Raw genomic sequence first — 18331 nt, forward strand, 5'->3', positions numbered from 1 at the left:
TGGACACGGTCTAAGGGAGAGACAGGGAACACCCACAGTGGCAAACCTCAGAAATAATTTTGAAGAATAAAAACACCATGGAAAATGCTTATGCTAATCACACATGCACATCTATATAAACTGAATTCCATGTATGATGTTCATTCGTTCCTGTGTAACACAATGTGGGACTTCACAGGCAGCCTAAATAAGCAGTCACAGGGGCAGATACCCCGAATGAATAACAGGCCTCCATTTGAGAATCAAGTGCTTTTCACACGGACAATGTTTGGGGTGTGCCACAGGGGAGCAGCCTCAGGAATGCCTAAAACTTCCCATTGATTCCGCCTTGCTCTTCAGTGGTGTCTCACACCTCCCCCCTTCCCCCTCCTCTTTTTCCCTGAAAGGAAATACACTGGAAGGGATTGTGGTAAGTGTGCTGCTTGTTTTTCTTCCATTGTTGTTATTTTTATAATAATAAAATAAAGCACGGTATTTTAAAAAGAAGTATCCAGAATATACATCATGATTAAACAAACAAATAAGTGCGCTCATAACAATTAAACATATATAGTGGGTCTCAATTTATTACAAAAATAGTAAATTTATTTATTTGTTTATCCCACTGGTATATATTTGGTCCTCAACTGTTTGATAAATTATTAAATGAGAAAAAAAGAACTTCCAATATGCCCGTATGCACTGTTCCGGAACCTTCCCTGAAGAAGGTGATGGGGTGGACGTAAATCATTTTTATAGCGTCTAGAATGGTTTCCCCATTAGTTTACACCTCACACATTTCTACTCATGCCATGTTTACAGTGCTGCCTCAGAAGGGAAATGATGCTTCGCCTTTGAAGGGAAAGCTTACTTAGGAATGCAAGTTCCAGACAGACTAGGGATGCATTTGTTTCTGCGTGTAACTTGCATATTCTAAGAAAACCAGCTAAATAAAACAATCCACAATTTTATATTTAACCTTCTAAAGCTTCTCAATCTCCTATGTGTAACTACTGGGGAAGTACTTCTCCAAAAGGAATAATTCTGATGATTTATACTTCTACTTTCACTCGTAGGGTTTCCCATGGTCTCCACACAGATCATGGTTATACAAATTTGGTAGGTAGCACAGAACTTTCCCAGGTGCTGCAGTAACTTACCTGAGTAACCTGCCTCCCCGTTCATGATCTTTCCCAGGGTTTGTTGTTATACCAGAACCGACACCTTTGTGGTCTGGATAAAAGCATGCAGGCTGACAGCTAGTTGTGTGCGTGAGACAAAGATAGACTTGGTGGGGCTGGAAGCATATCTACTTACAGGAAACATCTCTGAAAGGACTAGAGCCTCTCATTTAATCCTCTGGAATGTACACATGCTTGGCACATCACAAGCAAACAAGGAACTCCATACCTTTGGAGAATTTCCACACTATTGTGGGCACAGGGTAACCCTCGGCCGAGCAATTGAGGATGACGGCTTTGCCATAAATCCCATCCTGGTCTCGTGGCTGCACCACAAACTTGGGAGGAACTGAAAAGAGAGAAATGTCACCAGTGATTCAGGCAGGACCACAACTTACCAAAAGTGGGATTTTAAGAAATCTAAAACTTTAATGAACATTAAAATACAAAGATGGTTTTACATATATGGGAAATTGAAAAAAAACATGGTTTGCAATTTGGGACAAATTAGGGAAGCCGCCTCATTGCAGGCAACTTCTCTTATTTATATCAATGAGCTTCTGCGACAAAAGTTCCGTGGCACTGACGGAAACTAGACTCTCGAGTAGGGGAGTTGGACTAAGCCAAGGGAATGCGACGTTCTGTTTTTTGATTTGTGTTTTGGAAGATCTTCAGGAATCTACTCCATGGAAAAAGAATCAGAATCACAATTTCAAGAACAGATGGAACATATTTGCTCATCAAAGAGTAATTATCAAAAGTAAGTGTTCCTCTTGGTGTGAACTACTCAAAGCACTTGATATCATTTCTTCCCAAAACAGGAGATGAAGGAAGAATGGAAAGGCATTCCCTACAGGAAATAAAGAACACAGAATGCTCTGGTGCTTCTCCGGAAAATCTGACGAAGACACACAGACCGTTATCCCTGAGGTCAGCACCCTTGTGGGCCAAAGGGCGACGATGGAGGCTAGTTGAAGAGAGGTACCATGGTGCCTTTATAGTGTAGCTGTTTAAAAAAGCAGATTAAGTAGCCGCTTCTTTGGTAAATTTTGTCTGGTGCTGAAATAATTCCATCCCTATGTGAAACATACACACAGACTCTGTTGAAAACACGGCTGTCAAGAGAAAGCAAATGCTTTGAGTTAAGGTATTGTGATTTTAAGAGTATTCAAGTCTTCTCTTAAAGAGAAGATAGAGTCTTCTAGGAAAGGTAGCATCTGAAGGTGTTAGAATCTCATAATCTTTTCCAGCAGATCAATGATTAATTACGGGATGGGTTTTCTGCGAGGGAGGATTATGTGAGAGAAAATGGATTATATCATACATCTTACACCCTTGGCAAATATGGGTGCTCTCCCTCTCCTTTCCATAATTCCTTGGAGAGCTAACCTCGTCTGCCTTGCAATTTCTAGGTTCTTTACTCTGAAACAGAAACATGGACCTGTATGTACACATGGCAGGGGGCTTAGGAGCATATTGAAATTATATGAGCCACAGTGGAGATCACTCTGGCCATAAAACAAGCCAAGGAAGAGACAACAAACCAAGGCACAAGCAGCAGCCAGGGTTGGAACCCACTGCTGTATTTCTGGAAGAGACAATGAAGGCCAAGGGTGTAGAGCCAAGGGGTTGGATCTCCACTTCTGCGACTTCCAGTTGGATGCTCTTGTACACGTTATCAAATTATTTTGTAACTTCAATATCCTTATATGTAAATGGGGGACAATTATATCACTTATAGGATTGATGGATTAAGATTATACATGTTCTCAGAACAGTGCTGGCAAGTTATTAGGTGCTGTGGAAGTGCTGGTTAATTTAGGAAATGCAGGTATGTCCTGACTGAACAGTTTCAAGTTTGCAAATTAAATAAGTCACAAAGTCAGTGCATCTCTTCAATATTACTTAACCAGTAAGCAGTTTCACTCTGTTTAGATGGTATTCTGAGACAAGCATATTCAATAAATGTACATATATTTAAAATAAGGTGAGCAGGGATGACTATCTCATACAGAGAAAATTATTTCTAGGAAAAATGCTAGAGAATTTGTAGAGCAAAGCTTTCTAGTAAAAAATATCCATCAACCTCAAGGGTAAATCACAAAGTTTAAGACATGCCAGATAAATTCTGCCCAGGTGGAAGGAAAATATGCAGTCATCTACATTCTATGCTCTACTTGGCTCAAATTCTGCTAAGAGTAAGGAACCCCTTGTCAAATGCGCAGGTAACTAATCTCTTGTATTTCCCCTGGAAGAATGTCTAATTATAATTGATCCATGACCACTCCCCTTAATTTGGTTCTAATCCAAAGGGATGTCACTTAAGAACTGATCAAAGAAGTTTGCATGGGAAATAACCATTGACATATTTTAAGTGTAAGGTAATTACAGATGGAAATGGCCCATAAAATTGAGAATTATCTTTCATATCCCTCTCTTTCATCTCTTTGTGTCAGGTGCTAATGATTCCTGGAAAATACATCACAGATCCTCAGATTCTGTGTATTTCACTGCCATGCCCCAGTCACGGTGGGTACAGGGAGTGTGTGGGGAGGTACCGCACACCCTTTGCCTGTCTGGTTTTAGCACCCCTGGGCTGAGCAGTTCCTCACACTTTCCCAGGTTACTACACCAAGCCCACAAGTGTCTCTTTGCTGTCTCAGGGCCTCCTCTGAAGTCCTAAATGCTTATACACCTTCTCTGATGCAGCCCTGAAATGTGGGAGACAATCGTGCATCATGGAAGGACAGGAAATGAGGCGAATGCCCCATCTCTCCATCCTGCAATCCATGGGACAACTCTAGGACATATCTATGCCTGTGCTTCTCAAATATTAGGGAGCATGAGAATCACCCAAAGAGCCGGTTAAACGACAAATTGCTGAATCCCATCCCCAGAAATTCTGACTCGGTAGATCTGAGGTGGGATCCAAGATTCTGCCTTTCTAATCAGCTTCCAGGGGATGCTGATACTGCTGGCCCAGAACCCACGCTTGGAGAGCCACCATTCTTGGGGATTCCTTGGAGGGTTTCCACCCACCACAAATGAGCCTGTTGCCCACAGCGGCAATCAGCTTATTAAAACAACTTGGATGGACTTCTCCTCCTTTCTGGTCTCATTTTTCCATATTCTCTCGCTCTGAGATCCTCAGCCTGTGACAAGGCTGGTGACGGCGGACGGCGCTTATCTGGGCTACTGAAACAGCCTCCAAACTGGCCCACCTGCCACCTACCGCCCGCTTGAATCCATTCGCACAGCGACCTGAGGATCCTTCTAAGACCCAAACTGGATGGCTGTGCCTTCCCTGTTTAAAATTATCAGTGCATTTCCATTGTTTCTTGAGACAACCCAGACTCTTACAATATTTTAAATCTCTTTATGGCCAGGGTCCTTGGTCTCCAGCATTCTCTCTTGATGTTCCCCCGCTTCCAGGCTCTGCACCAGCTATTCTGAAATCTCCTCTGTTGTCTGGTCCCCATGATCACTCTTGCTGCTGGGTTTTCACACATGTTGCTGCAGTTCTCGGTTTAATGAATCCTCATTTTTTTATTACTATTAGCAATACTATTATTTTCATCTCAGATCAAAGCCTGCTTAGTCTGGGACACCTTTTCTGGTGCTGTGGATGAGCCTCAGTGTCTCCGCAGAACCCTGCACTATCCTAACACAGCCTTTACCACACTTGTTTTGAATGGGCGGTTTAACTGGCCGTCTCCCGCATCGGGCTGTGTGCTCTGAGAGAAGAACCACTCTTTTCTCATAAGCCATTATGTCCCCGGTATGGAGCCTTCTACTAGGACATAGAAAGCATCCTGCAAATACTTGTTGAGTGGACAAATAAGTAAACTGATATTATTATTCTAGTTTATGAAATAGGGAAATAGACCTTGTCCAAAGTGGCACGGCTCAGTTAATAACTCAGGGCAAAGTGACCCCAGTCCTCAAAAGTCCCAGAAGCACCGTTGAGAGAGGAAAGCAAAGCACCGTGGGGATTCTGGCCACAGCGGCACAGGGCCGGGGGGCGGAAGGCTGCCGAGCCTTCGGGACAGTCACAGTTTGGGCCAAAACTTATGATAAGACCAACTTCTAAATTCTCCGTATTGTCTGGATGCATAATTCCCCAGAGTTGCTGGCTTCCTCTTTTTAAAATTGCATTTTGGTTGCCTTTTGTCTTTGTAACAATCTGTCTGGTGTGTTATAGTGAGCATATTTGCTGATATAGACAGCTTTCTAATAGATAGACGTTTCCAGTGGGGATGAGGGTGATTAAAGAGAAGGAAGGGATATGTTCAATCAAGTAATTATGTCCCAAGAGGCAAAGTATATGTCATTTTTGACATACACTTATCTGAAGCACATAGGTAGATGATAGAGATAAATATTCTAAAACACACAAATCCTGTCATGAGACCCACATATTCTGATAGTAGCTGAAACCTCAGAGGGATCGCTTTGAGGAAGATTCCTGCTCATCTTGCTTAAAATGAGGTTTGTTTAAAATACAGTGACCTTTGACTTCATTTGTTTATTCAAGAGGGAATAATACATTTACAATAGGACAGGCATTTTCAATCTTAGATGCAGTCTAAGTAGCTGTATATTTTCAAAGAATGACTGTAGGGGTCCCTAGCTATGAACTGGGATGAGGATTCCATTTTGTTTAAGGCAAAACAACTGAAAGCTATTTGGTGGTGGCAGCTGGGGGCAGCATAAATAAATATTGCCATGGTCTACGGGATGGCATTTAGTCAAGATGGTGATTGGTCAAAGTCTAGGTAAGATTTGATTTCTGACACTGGAAACTAAAATCCCATGACTCCCATCACACCCAGAACAGAGGACCTCGCCCTGCCTTTAGAACTTACGGAACAGGGAGCGCGTTGGTCTCCGGTTGTCCTGGAAACACACAAAGCTCACTCTTGACCCAGGGTCTTTGTACTTATTGGTCTGCCTGCCTGGGAGTTGCTCCTGGCAGAGAACTCTGTGACTGACCCCCTCACTTCGGTGGAGTCTCTCCTCAAACTCCCTGGAATGGCTCTCCCTGTCCATTCTGTAACTCTCTGCCCTCTTGCCAAGCTTCATTTCTCATAGGACATGTAGAAAGATACCTGACATGGTTGGTTGGTTTCTTGCGAGCTCTACTGGAATGTGAGCTCTATGGGCGCAGGACTTGGTCCATCTCTTTTGATCACCGCTGTACCCCTAACACTCAGAATATCTATTCTAAAGTAAATGGTAATATACATTTGTTGGCAGAATGAATAGGTAAGTAAAATGATAGCATGGAAATAGTATCAGAAATTAGATCAATAAACATAGCAACAAGATAGTAGACTTGTATACTCTTTAGTTTCTTTGCTAGATAAAGGCCAATAAATGCCTTTTAGATAGTGTATTTGTTTTTCTTTGTGTTAACTCATCACTAAAAGCCAGAAACAACAGATGCATCATAGGACATAAAGAAGTGTGAGAAAAATCACTGATAAAAAATCCTCATGTTGGCAGCTTTCCTGTTGTGCAGAGCCAATAATATGAACCAAGGGGCAGGTGGCCCTGTCATTAAGTCCTGTCCTTTCCCTCCAAATGGCTTCATTAGTGCGCAGGTCACCCAACTGAGCATGACATTAGGGAGATCATTGGTCCCCTGTCAAGGTAAGCCACAGGGCACACACATGAGAGCTGAGAGTTCTTTTCTTTTTTTAAAATATACCTTCTAACAGTTAATTTATTTTAAATTAAGTCTGTATAAATCTTCCCAATGATCCAGGCTATAAAAAATGTGCTAAGCTTTATAATGACCCAAGGCCATGTAACCGCGACTTAAGAAATAACTGGGAATTGGGCCCCAAGTTCCATTTCTATCACACCCATTTATTCGACACCTCAGCTCAAATGTCTTAGTTAGGAACTCCATTTCCCATATGTAATTTATTCCCAAATGCTGTAGTTTCTTCAAAAAGGATTGACTGTGGGAGCAGGGGGGTGGGTGGGGCAGGGAGGGCAAAGCGGGGGAAATGGGACAACTGTAATAGAATAACAATAAAAAAATAATGTGCTTTTACCTTCTGGCCATGTTCCCAAGACCATCCTTCTAATTAATTGCCTGAGACTTGGCTTACCCTGTGGCCTCTCTTATGTGATGTGTTCTCAATCATGCCCCAAAGTCACAGCTGCGAGGTGTTGAAATCAAGATAAGGGGTAAAAGGAAAGCCAGAGAGACTAGGAAGGAAGCAGGGAAAGGGCTAGGAGCTGGGTGTACAGCCAGCAGACCTTCCCGTGGCTCTTTTGTTTGCAGAGCCACAGCCTATCAGCTGCCACCAGATGGGTCCTCCGCCCTGAAGGCAATGGGTTCAAGGAAACGTGCAATTCCCTGCCACTTCCTATAGCAAGTGTGAATGGGTTCGAGGCCACAAGCAGAGGAGCAAACTCTGACAGCGGCGGCCTCTGTGCCCTCGCTGGTGCTATTGATCTCTCACTGACTTTAGGAGATACGGCTGCACACCTCTGCCCTGTCTTTGTTCATTCTTCAAATGAGGAATAATTGGAGGGCCCTGCTGCCAGCTGGGTGATAGGGCCATACCTTCGTGCTGAAAGTGTGATTGCGTGTCCTTGAATCTTGCTTAGTAATTAAGCCTGATGATCTTTGCCTTATAATAGGTATTCTTAGTGCATTTATACTTAATGCAAGTATTTTTTCATCTACTTGTTTTCCATTTTTTTCTTTCTCTTTTTTGTTACCTTTTCCTAACTTTTTATGCTTTATTGAATATATTTTAATGTTCTCTTTTACCTGTTCTATTAATAGCTATTCCTGTTTGTTTCACTTTTGGTAGTTGCTCAAAGTTTACAATGTACTTATACAATTAACTAGCAATATGTCCAGAGATATTATACCACTCTATGTATAATGTAGGAAGAATTTTACAACAGTAAAATTCCATTTTCCTTCTTCTTGTCCTTAGTGATATTGTAGTTGAATATTTTATTTTGTATGTTATAAATCACACAATAAAATATTATTGTTTAAACATTTAAGTAATTTTAAAAGACATAAAAATAATAAAATGTCTTTAATATTTAGTCACACATTTATTATATCCTGAGATCTTCACTTCTCTTGTAGATCAGTTCCCATATCTGGATTTGTTTTCTTTTAGTTTCAAGAACATTTTTTAGTATTTATTGTTGTGAAATTTTGTTGGAGTTCAGTTCTTTCAACCTTTAGTTTGTGCAGAATTTCTTCATTTCTCCTTGTTTTTTTGAAGAATATATTTTGCTAGTTACAGATCCCTAGATTGACAACATTTTTCCTCCTCTGTCCCTTCCTTTCAGCACTTTAAAGATACTGTTGCTTTCTCTTCTGGCTTAATTTTTTTTCTGATGAATAGTCTGAGGTTTTCTTAATTGGTTCTTCTTCAATGGGTCTATTTTTTCTGTTAGCTTTTAATATTTTATCATTAGTTTTTAACAATTTTATTATGATGTGCCAGGGCATGATTTTTCTTTTTGCTTACTCTTCCAGGGTTTCATTGATTGTTTTTATATGTTGACATGTATTTTCATCACAACTGGAAATTTTCCAGTCAGTTATTACTCAGATACACATTTTCCCTTCCTCTTCTTCTGAGACTCTTACTACGCATAAGCTGTGCTGCTTCACATCGTCCCAAATTCACTGAGGCCACTGTTGGAAGACATGTTTTGGTCTTCCAACTCTCTGTGAAAAAATTGGGATATTTTTCTTGACCTCTTTTAAGTCTCAGTAATTTCTTGTTCTGTAGTATCCAATACCCTATTAAATAGAAGCAGTGAATTTCTCATTTTAGATATTGTGTTCAGATCTAGAATTTTCTTTTGGTACATTTTTCAAAAAATTATGCTCCCTCCTTGCATTTCCCCCTTCGCTCACTGCAGGCAGCTTTTCATTGGAATTCTGGAATACGGTAACTGCTTCAAAACCTTGCTTACTAATTCTGACATCTGTGTGTCCATTAGTCAACTGAAAAAAATCCTTTATTTATGGCTCATATCCCCCTGTTTCTTCCCACATTTAGTAATTGTGTGCAAGACAGTGTTGATATTCTATGCTATTGAGAGTGTGGGTTTTGTCATTTTGTTTTTAAGAGTGTTGAATGTTGTCCTTGAAGAAAGGTAATTTCATGGTGGGGAAGTTTATTTTGCCAAGGTTTTCTCCAGGCTTTTTAAGGACTGGTCTACAGCGGCCTTTATCCTTGGGCTAGATTAGCCCTACTCTTCGTATGTGGCCTCTCTGAGATTTCAGCCGAATTCCTCATGTGTTCTCTACCTTCATTAGTCAGAATCCCAACACTTTCAGCACTGTGTAACCTCTGAAATCTTTATTCATCTCACCTACTCCTGGTTTTTGTTCTCTGCTAGATTTCATGGAATCTCATCATATGCATGGGAAGCATGATGACCAGCTAAAGACTCTAAGGAAGCCGTATACAAAGATTTTAGGAATTGATTTTTAGATAGTTCCTTACTCCCCAGTACTCTGCCCTGTCAAACCCGGAGCCTCAATAGTTCTAAGTTCCCACCTCTGTTTTCCCCACACGGCAAGATCACTCTTACCCATTTAGTCTGTGCATCCCCTGCCATGGTTTGGAAAGTGCTGCAGATAGAAATCTGCAGTGAATTTGGAGTTCAACTCATAGAGTTCTCTTCTCTTATGGATCATAGCCCTGTGCTGCCTGTTCCACTGCCTGAAAATTATTGTTTTATGAATTTTTGTCCAATTTTATAGTTGTGTTCGGTAGGAAAATAAATGCATTACCTATTACTATCTGAGGGCCCCATTCAACAATTTTTTAAATGTGTATTCCAAATTAGTTGACCCAAAATTGCCTCCCTGAGATTTCCCACCATTTCTGTTGGTTCTACCTTCTGGCCCCTCCCCCACTATGGTTATTACTAGACCAGTTTGAACATGCTCTACTAATGCAAAGAATTCAATCCCAATTCACGAATTCAATGACTTTGATACTATGATTATCTCTTTATCCTGCCACACATTTTTTCCTCTCCGTTGATTCATTCCCATCAGTGTACCCTTGCCCCACATCCATCTTTCACCCCCACTTTCTGCCTCCTGTCACAGCACAGCACCTGAAAGTATGAGGATAGCTGTCTTTTCTTGAGTTTGCACACACTCATTCATCCGCCTTAAGCCCCATTAATCAGGCACTTCCTGTGGCCATGCCACTCTTCAAGGTCACGAGTAATATCCGTCTTTCTAAACTCAATGACCAATTATTGGTTTTTCTCTTCTGCTTTCAGTGGGATTTGAAATACTTTATTACCTTCCTCTCTTGATACATTTCCCATTTTGTTTTCTGGACCCCACAGTCCCTCCTTTTCCTCCTTTTTTTTGCTGGCTGATCCTCTCTGTCTCCTTTGCTGATTCTTTCTCTTACTCTGGAGCCTTAAAGGTTGGAATGCCTTGGGTTTGGACCCTCTCGTGTCTGCCACATCTCAGGGAAGGAGTTGTTTCCCTTCTCACAATTGCTACTCCTTGCATCTTCTCCACTTATGTTGAAGACAATTCCATTTACCTTCATTATAAATTCCTTTTTTCCCTCCTTTGCCACATTCACTTGAAAAACGTGCCTTGTTTGCTTTGCCTCCAATACATATTGCAAATGCAACTACTTCTCACTACCTAACCATCGCCACCTTCATTCAAAGCCCTTTCTATCTTGCCTGAACTTCAGAAATAGCCTCTTACCTATGATCCTTGTGTTCTGGACCAGTCCATTCATCACACAGCTGTTGGTGTGATCATTAGAAAGATAAATCGGGCCATGTGACTGACCTGGTTAAAGTCACCACTGACTGATGTGCACCTTTAGAAAAAAATATCCAGACTTATAAAATAGCGACATATTCAAATTACCCAGGGTGCTAGGGCTCAAACTTGGCTGTATATTAGAACTAACTTGGGGATTTTACAAATTATGGAAGTCTGGGTTTCACTTCCAAAGATGATTATTTTATTAGTATGATTGTAGTCTGGATGTCAGGAATTATTTTAAAGCTCTCCATATAATTCTGATGTGTGACAAAATTTAAGGACTACTTATGGGTGATTTTTGAAAAAAAAATGCTCCATAGAGCTGAGAGATGGACCTACTGCCAAAGATTATGATTTAATTGGGGTTTGCTGGCACCAGAAAACAGCCAGCAGAGATTTCTTGACTCTCCCAGGAGAGCCCACGGCGAGGTCCAGACTGGCCGCTGCCCCAGACCACCTTGCCCTCGGCTACTTCTCCAGTCACCGAGCTGCTTGTGAAGCGCATTGCTTTTCTCAGGGTTCTAGCCACAAAATGGGGCCTTAATGCTAATTTTACAGAAGCTTATTGAGCATATGTGGAGAACAACCGCACAAAGCCATCAATTAGATCGCGATCAACTGTATTATCCTAAATGGCTAGGCTCCATCGCAGTTTATCTGACCTTTGCCTGGGTCTAAAAGCCTCGCTGCCTTTCCTGCAAGGGGAAGTGATACAAAGGACACCCGTGCACCTTTTTATCTGGCATTTCTGTCCTCTGACCTGGATCCTTCAGAGCAGGTTGCATAGAGGACAGTCTGATGTACTGCTTCGTCCCTTGCAGGTCATGCAGCAGGAATCGATTCTTATAAGAAAACACTTAGTCTAGTCCCTTCCCCTTCTTTCCACTCATAGACACAGGCCACAGTGTGGGAGTTGACCGTGGGATTGCGGGGGTGGGATGGGTGAAGGAGGGCAAAGGGGGAAAATTGGGGCAACTATTATAGAATAACAATAAAAAAATGATCAAAAAAAGAAAAACACTTAGGAAATGGATCTTAAAAATGGGAAATAATTCAGGTATCCCAATTCTTATAATCAAAAGTGTAAGGTATGAAGAGAAAAATGTCATTTCTATCTTTAGTTTGTCTCTAACTGAAGACATTTTTCTTACTCATTTACTTGTGGACAATCTCTTTTACAAAAACAAAGTTGATTACTTCATATGAGTCTATGTGCTTCAGTTTCTTTTGCTGGCAAATAGGTAGAAAGCACATTGCTTTTCTGTCAGAAAGGAAGAGGTGTCATGGGGACAGGTTTAAGGACTAAGGAAGAACGCAGGCATCTACAACTCAGGAAAGAATCTGCCCAGATCTCTTACTTCTGAAGATGATGAAAATCATCCCCTCCTGGGAATTACACAGAGAGCCCAACGTTTGGGGACTTTTAAATACAAATAACCAATAACATAAATCTTTAAATTCATGCAGTTACTTTGGCAACGGGGGTGAATGTTGTACTGGTAGGTGAAAGCACACAACCCTTGGAGAACCATCACATCACAGACTATCCATGCGCAAGAGACTCCACGGAACACCAGCAGCTCGCCTTCCAGATGAGGAGTGTGAACTCTAACGGGAATGTGGTGTTTGAATGGAGATTTGAAATAAGACTGATACTTACATTCTAGGTATACTGAGACCCCCGCCAATGTTTTCCGCAAGTTAGACTATCCAATTTTAACTTTTGCATAACCATGATCACAGTTTGCTTAATTAAATGAATGTTGCAATAGCCTCCCAAAATTATGACAGATTTAATGCTAAACTGAAGAAGGAACAAAGAAAACCACATTTCTAAAACTGAAACAACAAATATAAAAAGCTATTCTTTTTTCACTCTTTAGGAAAACTGTGATATATGGCTTTGACAAATGTTTTTAAAAACCACCAAACTAAATAATATTATAAAAAGCACTACATGAAACAAACACAACACAGCAAGAGCTCACGGACTTTGGTCCTCAAAATCATTGGGTTAGTTTAGTAGGAAAGTCCTATTTCATGAATTAAACCCTACAGCTCCCATGTTTCCATTCACATATTTCTTTTTTCTTGAGTTCTACTCTTGAAACCTGTACACTTTTGTTAACCAATATCACTCCAATAAATTCAATAAAAAAGAAACTTCATTTTTTTAGGTAGATAAAACTTTGGCTTGGAGTTTGGGGGAGCTCACAGTTAGTTTCTATAGTTGTGTAATTTTTTAGTGGGATGACAGCAAAGTCTATGAATTCTAGGCGCACTTCCATAATAGTTCAAGCAAACACTGCAGCTGGGCTGCTCAGTCACTCACCTCTCACTATCAGCTGGCTCTGGTGCTCCACAGCCGCGGCCTCATTCCGGGCTATGCAGGTGTAATTCCCATTGTGCATCAGGGAGAGGTTGGAAATCCTTAAGGAGCTGGTGAAGTCAATGTTGTCAATGGTCACCCCAAGGCTCGCTGGGATTGGCCGGCCATCCTTCTGCCAGGTGATTGTGATAGGCAGGTCCCCTGAGACCACAACACAGGGGATGAAGACCCGCTGTCCAATGGAGAATCTTGGAAACTCAAAAGGTTGGATAAAAGGCGGAACTGAAAGAAGAGGGGAAAGGGTAATGGAGAAAAGATCATAGTGAGTTGTGTAAATATTCTACATTCTCTTGTCCTTTACTCCTTTTGCGTGACATTGAGAGAGGAATTTGGTCACTGCTACTATATATATATGAACCATAAGCAGATACAAAACTGTGTTCTCCTGTTATTTGAATTTTCTCATTGTTCTAAATAAAAGCATGGCTTGATCTGTACTTCAGCAACTATGCTTAATGTAATTCATTTTAATAAACTGTTTTTTAAATTCAATAATCATTTTGGAATGAAAACATCTCAGCGTCTGTTTTCTTCAGTGTAAATTCTGTGAATTTGGGTTTGGTTTTCCCTGAGGAACCTTATAAAATGATGTGTCCTGCTTGGCTGTTATCAGCACTACGGTACTGTCCCCACCAGCCCGTCCCCGGCCTTGGCCACAGGTCTACTTTAAACTTGTGGAAGAAGCAGAGATTCCTATTTTTGTTAAACATTTTCTTATGTCCAATGCCCAACTAACAGCAGATGTTAGTTAAAAATAGGCATTTTATGTTAAGATCATCACATCTTTATTCTGATCCCCTCAGTTTTACACATCCCATGCACATGATCTTAAGTTATGAGCTAAATCATCCAGGGGGCGTTTTCTGAGTGTGGAGACGAGACCAAGGTTCTAGCCTTCGGCCGCTTATAGACACGGTTGAGCTCACTCTGGAAAACCTTTTCCTGATTTAGTTTCCCTGACAAACTCCCAATTACTCTTCTTGTCTCAGGACTGTTCTCCCTCAGTACCTTGCTAGATGGCCTCACAGCATCAGAAAATGGTTTAAATGGAGCCAGAGGAGCCAGGTTTGAATCCTGCCGCGGTTATTTCGTAGCTCTGGGATCGTGGGCAAGCTCTCAGTGTGCTCCCGCTCCGTCTTATGGGGTAGCTCCTGACAGCCTCACCTCACAACGAGGGAACTGAAACTCAAAGTGTTGCTTTGCCCTTCATTATGGAGCTATTGTACTTCACTGTACAGTAAGGGCTCAGATCTTGTTGGGTTTTTTGTTTTTGTTTTTGTTTTTGCAGGGACTTAAAAATAACCAAGGGGCCAAACTAAGGTTATTAAGCATGCAATAGCCAATATGAACCAGTATATTATACTAGGTGATTTCACAGAATGAAGTTATTAAATAGCAGGATGTTTGTTCATTAAACCAATTGTAGTTTCACTGCAATTATCAACTTGGCGGAGATGTAAGAGATCCAGCTGAGAAACATCTGAATAGAAACCACTTATTCATTCGTTTGCTTAAGAAGTGCTTATTGTGCCCCTGGTATATGACTGGCAGCACTGTGTGAGCTGGGCATACAGCAATGAACTTAATGTAGTATCTCTGTCCAGTGGAGCCTTTGTGCATTGACCTGGGCTGTGGATATTGGTAGAGCACAGCTGTGGTTATTCTATCGTTTAATATTGCTGTTATTATTATTATCACTATTACTACTACATGCTTTCATAAGCAGCTGGGAGCCAGAACTCACAATTGCAAATACAGCCAGAGTTAGAAGGACTAGATGGGTCAAGTTAGATCTTACCAGAGAAGCAAACAAGCAAGCAAACAAAAATAGCATAAGGTAGACAAGTGCAACGTCAACACTGCTGTGGATTCTCAGTGTAAAGTGTGAGCTTTGGGTCTGTGAAGAGCTGACCCGATGTGCAGAGAGAAGGAGCTCAGGAGGACGTCCTACCGGGCTCTGGCAGGAGAGGCAAGCTGGCCCGCCCTGGGCTTACTCAGAGCTGACAGCAGGCAGAGGGAGCAGCAAAGGGGCCCCCATTTCTCTAAATCTTGATCCGAGTAGCATAAACGTTTACTCCATATGTAACTATCAGGAACACTTCATAATCTTCCCTTTGTAAATAAAAAAAACAACTACATTTCCTTCCTCCCCCCCCCCCCCCCCCCCCACAGAAATCTGGTTGTCCATCTACTTAGACAAACCCGGGCACCCAATGTTGGCTTGGGGCTCGTTATCTGAAATGCAGGTGATTTTTTAAAGATAAGAACTTTGGAGCCAGGCTACCTGAGTTTAAGCCTAGCTGTGCTCCTGAGTAAAGTTATCAGTGCCTCTCTGTGCCTCAGTTTCCTTACTTGTAACACAGGAAGTGCTGCTGTGAGGAGTGAATGAGGGAGCAGAGGCACTTGCAGACTTTCACACACGTTTGAATCAGTTTATTAGCACTGGTTCTAGTCCAAAGTCTTTAAGATGAGGAAAAAACAAAACTGTTACGTTGTAAGGTTACTGGGCAAGGGAAAGAACTCAATTTCTCTTATCAGTTGTAACAGGGAGAATGATCTTTTAAGGACTTACTTTCTACTTCCCAGATTAAAAAAAGACGGTAGGACATAGCATATTTTTCTCCTATCTACTTAGTAAGAAAACAATATGTAGGGCATAGGCTGCCAATAATTAGTACATATAGGAATATCCTCTTAGAGAAGAAGATAGTTATAGGATACAGAAAGGGCATGTAGGTACTGTTATTCAGGAACAAAGGCAAGAAGTAGCTACAGAAAAATCAGAGTTAAAAAATAAAATAAAAAGCCATGCTTTCTACAATTGCAAAATATCTGTAATGTATTGGCTTATAGAATTCTAAGGAATATCATTATAGGTTCAGAAGCAAATTTGAAAATGGAGAAGCATGGCTCGCACACAGGGAAAACACAGATCAGGCGGTTGACCCACTAACCCTACGCCTGCCACTCCCAGGGAAGGCCCTGGTTTGCACATATTTTAAACCTTTACAACACGCCTGCTTACCTCATTTCTTCCTCTAAACCAGATGCTGAGGATTCGGGCCTACGGATGAGGGCTCATGGATGGCATATCACAGGGAGCAAGAAACTAAGTGTAAAGTATCAAGAGCAGACTTGAGTTGTAACATGCACAGAAGTGGGGGAACATTCTATGCTGGGGCCCTTGAATACTCAGCTTTTATGCACTTAAAACAAAATCACAGTACTACGTAATTAAGACTCTGAATCTTAAGTTATAGTTAATGTATTAAATGGGAAAAAGATACGGCTAAAATATTTGAAAACATAAAAAAAACTTTTTCAAATAGTGACGAATTTCATGATGAAAGGAAGAATTTAATTGGAGGGAAAAGCCATTTTCCCAGAATAATATCAAAATCAGGTTTGTTACTTGTTGCTTTGCTGCCAACATTATATCAGGATGCACTTTTTAAAATGCAAATTAAATCTAGAGACCGATTTGTCAGTCCTATCACTTCGCTCCTCACTACAAATATCTCCCTCGCTTCAGCCATGAATCACAAGCCCGTTGTAGAAAACGCTTAAAAAAGTTTGGAAAGGGTCCCAAATCTTATATTTTACACTCATAAAATATAAAGATTGGAGGCAAAAAGTAAACCGAGTGATTCAAAAAACTCTTATCATGATTTTGGCAAAGCCACATCGCCCCTTGGAGACACATTGCTTGCTTCGTCTGGTTCATTATACCACCTTTTACAGAAAATTCTCTAAGACTTGTTGACAGCGAAAACTTGTGGTGCTACAGGAGCAGAGATTCCTCCGAATGGGACCTGCAACAGGTTTTGACATGCCCTTCCTACATGACGTGTGTGTACCTGCTAACTGTCACTTACTACCAGGCTAGTAGATCCCATTCCCTACAGAGGTCAGAGGTCCTTTTTCCGAGACAGCTCAGCGCCATCGAAGGCTGCCAAATGGTAACTCAGACTCTTCCTTTTTGTTTGTCAATTAAATATTCTTGTTCTTAATACTGTATAACTCCTCGGTTCCCTGCCTCCCTGCTTCCCTGCTTAATACCATGTAACCCCTTCCTCTGCTTCCCTGATGTACTCATCTACATCTTTGTTCCAGGCATCACCTCAGTGCCATTATTCCATGATCCATATTTCCACCAAAAACTCCTTCTCCAGCTTCCTGTCTGTTTGTGCAGTTGCCTGCCGATGCCTTCATCTGGCTGTCCCAGAAGCACCTAGGATTCCAAACCAAATGTATCATGTTCCCTTAAACGAGGCACCATCTTCAATTCTCTATTCCCATCTGTGCTACCCAAATGCCCAGATGAAAGAATAGTGCTCAGAATAATAGAAGTGTTCCCACTTGTTCATGTCTCTCTATCTCTAACCACCTTCAGGTGTTGCTATGTCCTGTCTACCCCACTTCTCAACATCTCCTGTGCCTGGCTGCTTTTCTTTCCCAATCACAAAATCCTCACCTTGTATTAAAACTTTTTCCATCGTATCCTAGTGTTTAAAGTCTTTCTGCACTTGCAATCATTTTATATGCCTCAACCAGATTAAGTATCCCCAAACTCTGGGGACCATGTCCCTCCGCTTCAACCACACCACTGCCTTTAGGATCAGGCAGGAGAGAAATGCTACGAGACCTGATACCTGTCTCTCTGCTGCCGCATAACGTTGTCCTACAACGTGTGAGAATCCTTTGTTTCAGCAGCGTTGACTCTGAGTGTGAGGGATCACGCCTCTCCTTATTTCTGTCCCATTCTCACCCCTCTCATCTTTATTCACTTGTTACCTGCTTTTGGAGGCCTTCGCAGGCCCTATGTCCCTTTGAGACTCCACTCCATTTCTTCTGGAAAGCTCTTTTTGACTCCAGACTTCCAATTCCACCTCACCCCCAGAACTGGTTAGATGTCCATCTTCTCTGCTTCTAACACCCCTCATGCATATATCTTTGACGGTGTTTCTTGAA

General features: G+C 41.5%; 1 protein-coding gene across 1 annotated transcript in view; it reads right to left on the reverse strand.

Annotated features, from left to right (window-relative positions):
- The window catches only part of DSCAM (DS cell adhesion molecule), a 524904-nt gene that overhangs the window by 171962 nt on the left and 334611 nt on the right, over positions 1–18331 (reverse strand). Inside the window, exons 9-10 of the mRNA XM_054578507.1 lie at positions 13304–13582; positions 1390–1509 (exon numbers count right to left, since the gene is read on the reverse strand). Coding sequence (XP_054434482.1) covers positions 1390–1509; positions 13304–13582 — 399 coding nt within the window. The remainder of the gene's footprint in view (positions 1–1389; positions 1510–13303; positions 13583–18331) is intronic.

This window comes from Pteronotus mesoamericanus, unplaced genomic scaffold (assembly GCF_021234165.1).
Source record: "Pteronotus mesoamericanus isolate MK-2021 breed Mesoamerican mustached bat unplaced genomic scaffold, CSHL_Meso_final contig_116, whole genome shotgun sequence".
Classification (NCBI taxonomy): Eukaryota; Metazoa; Chordata; class Mammalia; order Chiroptera; family Mormoopidae; genus Pteronotus; species Pteronotus mesoamericanus.